General features: G+C 39.3%; 1 protein-coding gene across 2 annotated transcripts; it reads right to left on the bottom strand.

Annotated features, from left to right (window-relative positions):
• Window positions 1–1,029: 1,029 nt before the first annotated feature.
• LOC115205874 (short stature homeobox protein 2-like) lies at window positions 1,030–8,294 on the bottom strand. 2 transcript variants are annotated; one of them, XM_029772272.1, is made up of 5 exons: window positions 7,664–8,294; window positions 6,099–6,307; window positions 3,750–3,807; window positions 3,124–3,233; window positions 1,030–2,585 (listed from the first exon to the last, which is right to left on the bottom strand). In XM_029772272.1, the coding sequence occupies exons 1-5, from the start codon at window positions 7,908–7,910 to the stop codon at window positions 2,292–2,294; spliced, it is 918 nt and encodes a 305-aa protein (XP_029628132.1). In that variant the 5' UTR covers window positions 7,911–8,294; the 3' UTR covers window positions 1,030–2,291. The 2 variants fall into 2 exon arrangements, with proteins under 2 accessions (XP_029628132.1, XP_029628133.1); XM_029772273.1 differs by having other exon boundaries at window positions 3,124–3,212; window positions 7,664–8,293.
• Window positions 8,295–9,069: the final 775 nt, after the last annotated feature.

Genomic DNA, 9,069 nt, shown 5'->3' on the forward strand with positions numbered 1-9,069 from the left:
CAACTCAGGCAAATTTGCTCTGGAAGTAAAGGGGTCTCTATACATGACGCGCATTCTCAATTAAACATATAAAACTGTGTAGAAAATACCAATCTGTCTGTAAAAACGAAACGAATTAATCTCAACGTCGTGACAGTGGCCTAATAGACAATAATGATTTTGATCACCATAAAACAATTCTAACATGGATATTTCAATGGTCGCCTAATTCAGAAAATAAGGAACCTATTTCAAATGTAGCCTATGGTATATTTTGAAAGCATCTGGAATAAACAATTGTTGTAAATGGAAAGATGTGTGTGGATATCTTAAGGTGAATGCACCAATTTGTAAGTCGCTCTGGATAAGAGCGTCTGCTAAATGACTTAAATGTAAATGTAAATGTAAAACGAACTAGCCTACATTAGAAACAACTGTAAGGCTAGACCAGTGAAAAGTTCCTCACACATCATAACAGCTAAATGACCACACCGCATTACACACCATCAAACAGTCTTCGTGTCTTTTAGGGATTTTTCGGTATATTCAATCGTCCTTTAATAGGCTATAAACCTTTACTATCGTCTTCAATGCAATATTTGACACCTTCTCCACAGAGCTCTGAAATATAACAAAAAATGTTGAATAATGTATTGGTTTGGAGAGGTTAGGGACTATGACAAAGATGTCCATGGTCTTGAGAGAAAAATAACACGTGGCTTAACGGGCCTGACACAACTGGATCAAACATATCAAAACATTAATAATTGATGTAGCCTTCCATAAAAGTATGTATAGGCTAGGCCTATAACCTGAATACAATCGATTGTAGTAGGAGAAGTAGTATAAGTAGTAGGCTAAATAATAATAATATATCTTAGCCTATTATAAAAAAAAGTAATAATACCCTTAGTGCAAAAATAATATGGAATAATAATACAGCAATAATAATCTGAAATTAATGAAAAAAAAAAGTTTATCCATCGAAACTAGGCTACACCCCACACTAGAGAAATGTCATGAAAAAGGGAATGTAAACAGAGGCTGTCATAAAAAGAAACTTCAGATGATTTATTCTATGAACCGGACACATTTTGTTTAGGTGAGTTCACGTTTCACATAAGTGATGAAAAAAGTTAAAGAATTTCTATATTTTTAGAAATCCGTGCCTCAGGTAGGCTACGTTCACTTTCACTGTTATAAAAACATCAACATTACATAGCCTACAGAATGCACATGATTTTTACACACGGAAGGAAAGTAAAATAGAAAACATGAATGCTCTCACAATGCATTCATAAACCACAAAATAACAAAAAAATAATGCATGTTTCTTGTGTATTAACATATTTTACATATGCCCCGTACCGTCTCACATATAGCCTACTGCAATTATTGTCCAAATATTTGTTGTTCTTAAAAAGTGACATTATATTGCCCTTTCAGTAGGTCGAATCACTCGCAAATTCACTCATTGCATTGGATAAAACTTCATAGACTAACTGAAGTTCACCATATACAAAATAATGTAACATTTGTGGCAAATGTTTGAATTCCACACATCCCTGCATGGCTAGAAGCCACGAGATCCAAATACTGTGACATTCAAGTGAGAGCTTCGGTAGTTCCTCATAGTGTCTGCATGTCTGCTGTCCATGGAGGGAGAGCACGAGAGTGAAATGGAACCGACTCAAATTACGTCATCTGTGAGGAAAGACATTCATGCAACACTGCAGAGGAGTTTTCATTTGGACAAGAAGAACAGAAAAAACCTGTCACATAAGGGTCTTTTTTTGTCTCTCTATCCGTTCACGAACATCTGCTGTTTCCTTTACAGATATTTTTTTTTGTGGAAATATAGCGAGGCCAGCCTCTATAGTTTCAAAAGGAAATAATAATATAGCCTAATAACGAAAAACAACGCAGAATAGTTCGACTTGTTATACAAAGAATCGAACGTCCCAGCGGCATCGTTCCTCTTGGCAATCTTGCTCGTTGACGACACCCTTGATTCACGTTGGTGCAGTTCCCACGTTGCATTGTGAAAATGTAGCCGACATCAACTCCCGCCCTTTTCGTTGAGATCCAAAATTATTATCGATTTCACAGTCTGTTATCTTTGTTTTATCTCATAAATAGCCTATTTCTATAGTTATACATGATGTCCTTCATTTTAAAAAAAAACATAAATATGTCCTTGCTTTCACTTTGTAAGCCTTTTTTTTTGTTTGGATGCCGCTCTGCCTTGTCGATGACTCTCAGTCAATAATGTAGGCATTTTAGACGCCATAGACGCCTTGTTGCACGCCTAGTCACAGTCCCAGAGCTGCCGCGTGTTTTTTGGCCTTGAGTCTCAGATCTGCAATACTGGAGTTTTTGTTGGTGTTTTTGGCGGCTGCAGCTGCGGCCACAACCGAGGCAGCAGAGGCGGATTCAGCCGCGAGCGTAGCCAAGGGCAAACCAAATGGCGGGCCCGGAAACATCATGTAAGGAGCGTGCGCTGCCAGGTGAGAGTGCAGGTGATGGTGCGCGTGGGCCACCGCGCTGTCCAACTGCAGTTGCGCCTGGACCTGAAAGGAGAAGGGCGGCACGTTGCAATGACTATCCTACGGACGCACGGATGGGGAAGAGAGGGGAGAAACACATTAGCTAACTTGTGGAAGGCTGTCTTGTATTAATTTCATCAAGTATTCATTGGGTCCAATTCCATTTAAATTACATCCAATAATATGAATATGAAAAGGGCATTTTCAATTCATATTTCAAGTCCTTTTCTGCTGGAATTGAGATGGAATTGAATCCAACCCGTCTGTATGTTAAGGGAGAACATGTTTAATGCAAGCCCATATACAATAGACTATATCCATTGAATCAAATCTACCACAATTTGAGAACACCATTTCAAAATCCCTTACAGCTGGGGGATTTTCTATCAACATGTTTTGTGGCATTGGCTACAATGAGTATTCACTCGAGAGTCTGATAACAAGCCTTAAAGGCCTAATAAGATTACCTGAATACGATTTTTGTAACCCCCTATCATTAGAACACTGATGTTGTCCATTCCACTTGGACAAGGCCTGTGCCAAGACAGCAGTCTGGGGATTGGTTTAGTCAAAGACTGCACGCTTCAAAGTAACTTGCCTGTTGGAATGGCATCCGTAAGGCCCCCACGTTGACATATGGTGCTACACGACAACCTTCAAACTGACTCGCAGCTCCAATGAGAACTCCTGGAAGAAAAGATAGAACATCTGTAAGGGAAATAGTCTCCATATTATAATTGAGGCAAATATTTATACTGTGAAAACAACGAATAATTCCACTATACAAAATAATGGAGTTAAAATAGCACAACAGGATAAAGATGCAGGGAGTCTACTGCCATGAAAACTCCATCTAGATGTTTTGCATATATAGCCTATAGCAGGGCTCTCCAACCCTATTCCTGGAGAGCTACCGTCCTGTAGGTTTTCAACCCAACCCCAGGTGTAACTGACCTGATGCAGTTTATCAACCAGTTCATTATTACAATCAGGTGCGCTGGATTAGGGTTGCAGTGAAAACCTACAGGACGGTAGCACTCCAGGAACAGGGTTGGAAAGCCCTGGCCTATAGTCTTTGTTGTGCATTTGATGCATTTCAATTTATAGGCACACTTGATGCTTATGGTTTTCATACATGTTCTTGTATCCCTCTCCAACTGGGAACCATTATTATCCTCACGCCTAAAATAGGATATTGCAGGTGGACAAATAATAGAAACGCACCTTTGTGTAACTGATTCTCCTGCTTTCTGCATTTGGCCCTCCGGTTCTGAAACCAAACCTGCGGGGAGAGAAATTAATTAGTGACCGTGATTGGCAGCTGCTTGTGAGGGCATGTGTAATTCCGCTCAAAATGACTACAACCGCAGAAAAACAATATCCCAAAGGAGCCCTGAAATATTAATGCAGGCGCTTAACACCAGATTTTAATTATTACATTTACAACAAGGGGGCAGGCTAAATACAACGTAAGAAAGTAGACCACAACGAGAAGGGGGGGACATTATTTTCATATTATAGCGGTGTAAACACGCTTGTTCGACATTCGCAGGCTATATTGGACCAAAATAATTTACCTTCTCAGCACCGGTTTCATCTTTCTATAGATTAGCGTCCCAGAAGAACCGAATTGCTTCTCTGATATCGGATAGCAGCATGTGATTACGGCTTTGGACATCTGAGCAACGCGATCTGAGAAAGGCTCTCTCTCGTTAATAGCTGGTGAAATTAATTACCTTAATCTGCAGGAAAATCTATGTTACTGAAGCATTTACATGCTTTACAGTTTCGTTTAATTACTGCCATAACACGCCCTACACAAAGCTCTTTTTGTGGATAGCTCTTTTATTTGATTTCTGTTCCCTAAAAGCATAATTTCCCGAGTAGTAGGCTATCTTAGAACGGAGATAAGGCGTCTCATTACTATGATAATCTACTTTGAATCCCCTACAAAGCTGTGGATAAATTATCCCACAACACAGTTTATCAATTTTCCTTTTGCATTATGGGTAGAATATAAATTATATTGATAAGTCTATCAATATATATTAAGCTCCAACCTTATATTTTGACCACGTAGCCTTGTCAACACAGCAATATAACATACATCTCGTGTCTTATTGGTTTTATTATAAATCTTTATGTTATGGGCGTAAAATGAAAACTGAGGTAATTAGCCCACCATGAAGTGAGTAAATACGTTACTACTTTTTTAAATCAAAAATAAATTGTCCTTTGTGCAGGAAATTGTCCTTTCATCCCTGCATGCAACTGTGGCTAGAAAAGGGCCTCATAAATCGCATGGACGTTTACATCATGTACTGAAAATAGAAAGAGCGGCAGATCTTGATTTGGGAGGAAAATAATACATAATTTATGTAAATCCTCGAGCTGTGCTCCTTGCACTCGCCTTGCTTGTGACACAATACGGCCTGGTAAAATTCCAACTCTCGCCGGGAGACGTTGCAAAAAGCGCTTGCTTGAACTTTTTTGGGGGAGGGAGGTCTTTTGGACCCGTTTTATGATATTTTAGAAAGAACCGACATATTCAGTGAATAAATACTCGCTCCGTCGTCTCCCTGGGCCAAGGCATAAGGGATGAAAGAGGCTGAAATAAGATATTATGGGGTTTGATAAATCAGATCAGAACCGATGTCTATGTTCATTGTCATTGCCCGGCTCAGTTGCTCTTCTCCCGTTACACAGAGATTGAAGCCCCCCCGCTCCAAAACGGCTTATTGGGTTTCAGTAGTACAGATGGTCTTTCCCGGTGGAAAAAATACAAGACAGATGTATCTCGTGCGAGCAACATATAGGCTACTAATAAATTGCAGACAAATATTGTGTTTGCTTTTTTCAAGAATTTGAATATCTGATTTAAAAAAGCGTTTCTTAATCAAAATAATCGTATAATAATAATTTAAACAAAACTGTAATCTAAAACTTGGCACAATATGGAGCGCACAATAGGACTACCTATATGAAAAGAATCTAGGCCCTAATTGAGATTCACTGTATAGCGTTATTATAATTTTTTTAATGGAACAACATCTCTCTTTCTTTCTTTCTTTTCTCTCTCTCTCTCTCTCTCTCTCTCTCTCTCTCTCTCTCTCTCTCTCTCTATCTCTCTCTCTCTCTCTGTTTCTGTCTCTCTCGCACACACACACACGCGCGCGCGCACACACAGTATCTTCAGAAAATTAGATTACATCAATTTAAGCATTTTAATTTGTTTTTTTTGCCAGCCTAATACTACATCCATGATAAAATGTTGCTCAATTGCTTATAGTTTCACATTTTAGAATGTTGCTATGCCCCCCAAAAAATGTAATCCCAAATAACTTCAAGCCACAAGAAGCATGTCAATAAACCCCATTCTCTAGAGACCTGTAGTGGTACATATGTTTCCCTCTGTGCTTAAAAGTATAGTCGAGAACATGAGGACAACTGTTCCTCTCTATCCAGCATGCATAACATCATCGGGTTCGCTTTTGTAAAATATCCCTAATATGAGCAACAAACGATATCTTTACACACAGAGTAAAAACGAGAATAAAATAGAGAGCCCCTTACTTGTACTCGAGCCTCGGACAGCCCTAGCCGCTGGCTCAGCTCCTCGCGCATGAAGGCATCCGGGTAATGAGTCTCATCGAATAGCCGCTCTAGCTCGTTCAATTGCTCCAGTGTAAAGTTAGTCCGACTTCTCCTCTGCTTGATTTTAGTCTGTGCCTCGTCCTCCATTTGCTTTGTGTCCTCTTTTCTCTCTTTCATGTGCGTGGTACCTACAAAGAGGGGTAGCAGCAAATGATTGAGGGTGAGGAAAAAGGCCTCAGCTATACAAGGGCAGAGGAGGTGGCATCACACAACGACCTTCCTAAAGCGAACATGTGGATCCATCCTCCCAAGCATTACACCCAATATCAGCTTCGAATGTTTCGTGGTCCTACAGAAAGGTCTTCAATTATTAACTCCTTATAAATATGCATAAAGGTGCCCACTACTGTACGTCCGATCGCTCATCATAGTACGGGTTTTCCTGTGTCCTAATATAGGATATAGGACCAGCAGCTCGGTTGATATTTTCATGATGTCACTACAATTGTATTGTAACCACTAGGATATGATTCAGGCCTACCGGGTATGCAAGTGTGGGGTTCATCTCATTTTATCTGCCCAATGCAATTCTCCACGGTTGGTTAAAGTGAAACGACTGTGATTCACATTTGAAGATGTAAAAGATTCCCATCCCAGCTAATGGAACAATTAGGCTATTTATTTTATTTAGGCCAATGCAATTAGTGATCAATATGATATAGCGAAAGAGCCTGTATGCTTTAAAGCAACATCTTGGGTTATTAATACCTATTCAAAAAAAAAAAAAAAATTATTAAGATGTATAATTACTTATTACATAATCAAATGAAATTATTGTGAAAAAAAACATATACACAGATTAATATGAATCATTTCTGCTCGGCCTGTGGATTTTAGTGCTATTGGATCATTTAAATAGCCATATTTTTTTCTCCAGACTTTTTGTCTTTATGCGGTTGATGAATATCTCAATACAACAACTTTTTTCTTGTTACTGAAATTGCATCGAGCTTCAGAGTGGGTTACACAGTGACCACCCATGATAATTAGTAAATTCCAAAATAAATGCGTTGATCTTTTAAAAGCATGCTATACCATTTCTCTTCAGACAGAAAAGCACTTAACCGGATAGGCCTACCTAATTCAATTATGGGCCTGATATTACACGCAACATTGCATTACACAGTGACTACACCTTATGACAACAACTAGGCTATAAACTTAAGCTTACTTTTAGTGTCACTCAGTCACTTGAAGCCAAACCGGTAATTGGGAAACATTCCAAATACAAAAGAATGATTAACCATGCACGTAGGCCTATAAACGTATAACCTTTTTTTCTAAGCGATATACACAAAAACATGCATGCTTATTTTCTTTGACTAGGCACGCGACATGTTTGTCAAAGTTATTATTGTTTTAGCGCACGGGATATTCCTAAAGTATAATTCAAGAACATTTAACTTTGTATAACCTCAAAGCAGTTACATTTGAGTAAATCACATAAGAAAACCGTATGAACGCATAGTATTAGGCTAGTTTACCATCGATCAGTTTCGGGCTTCCCACATCCCTGGTTCTCTCTGGTCCCAGCATGTCCGGTTCCCTGCCTGGCGATCGCGCGTCTACCCGAGCGATATCGTTCATTTCCTCGCGATTCGGTTCGGTGGCGAGACCTTCCCTGGCACGCGCGGATCCGGTCTCCAGCACCTCCCGGTACGTGATCACCTCCTTCTTTTCCTTCACTTTCTGATCAAAAGACTTCGACACAAATGCGGTAAGTTCTTCCATCACTGCTCCAAAAAATCTCCCCGTCTTGTTCTCTCACGCTCTCTCTCGTTTTCTCTCTCTCTCAGTTGCACTACAGCTTAAGACATCAAGAGTGTTTATTTTAGTCGACCTAAATGCAAGGTGGTGTTGTTGCCAACTCTGTATCTCGTGCTGCAGCTAAATGTATAAGATCTCGGCCAAATGTCTTCTTGCTGCGGAGTTCCAACCTGCTGGTGATCAGCTATTGAAGTCACAGTATTTATACTTTGTAACGCCTGCCCCTTGATCCGTGCAAATTACCTCCCCTCAGGATGCCGGGATGAGCCCCCTTCCCTTCGCCATATACCGACAGCCTCGAAAAACACATTAGCAGCCCTTCAGATTTCACATCATTCTTACGAGGTTGCTATTGGCCATTAATCCAAGATTGACAAGAAGGACTCATTAATTTAATTAAGCGTGGATTCGTTGCTATTGTTCTGAGTTAGTATTTTAAACACCAGGGAGATGGGCAGGATCTCTGCAGGGGTGTGGCTAAAACTGAAAATGACAAGCTTGTTCGGGGAGCACATAACGGAGCTTCCTCCAAATCTCTGCGATCTGGGGAAAAAAGACTGACAGTGATACGGAGAGAGAAAGGTAAAGAGAGGACCAACTGAGAGGCTGATGGCGGAGGCTCACTATAGCCAGACACAAACCTTGACTAACATGCAACGATATGTTTGTTCTGTATGTACTCGAATAAGAGCGACTAAACACATAGTTGAAGCAAGAACAGATAAACTGTGCTGCATGTTGATAGTTTGTGTATGTTACTTGTTAGTCATATTTTGTGTGTAATTTGTCATGATAAGAAAAACAATTTGAAAAGGAGCTATCATATAAATATTAATCACAATAATAACAATGATAATAATGATAATAATGATAATAATAATAATACATATGTATTCCTTGATTTGGAAGATAGTATAATTAATTATTCTTCTCTTATTTTGTTTTCTGCTAGCCTGTTTTAATTTAGGCTAATGATGGCCAAATAATTATGATCAATAGCTGTTTTCTTCAAATGCCTTCAAATGACAACTGAAATGCCAAAACTGATCTCACATTTTTGTCTTCATTTATTAGAGAATGTATTTACTTTTCAAATCAGCAATTATAGGCTATGTTTGAATCT

This window comes from Salmo trutta, chromosome 13 (assembly GCF_901001165.1).
Source record: "Salmo trutta chromosome 13, fSalTru1.1, whole genome shotgun sequence".
In the NCBI taxonomy this organism is placed as follows: Eukaryota; Metazoa; Chordata; class Actinopteri; order Salmoniformes; family Salmonidae; genus Salmo; species Salmo trutta.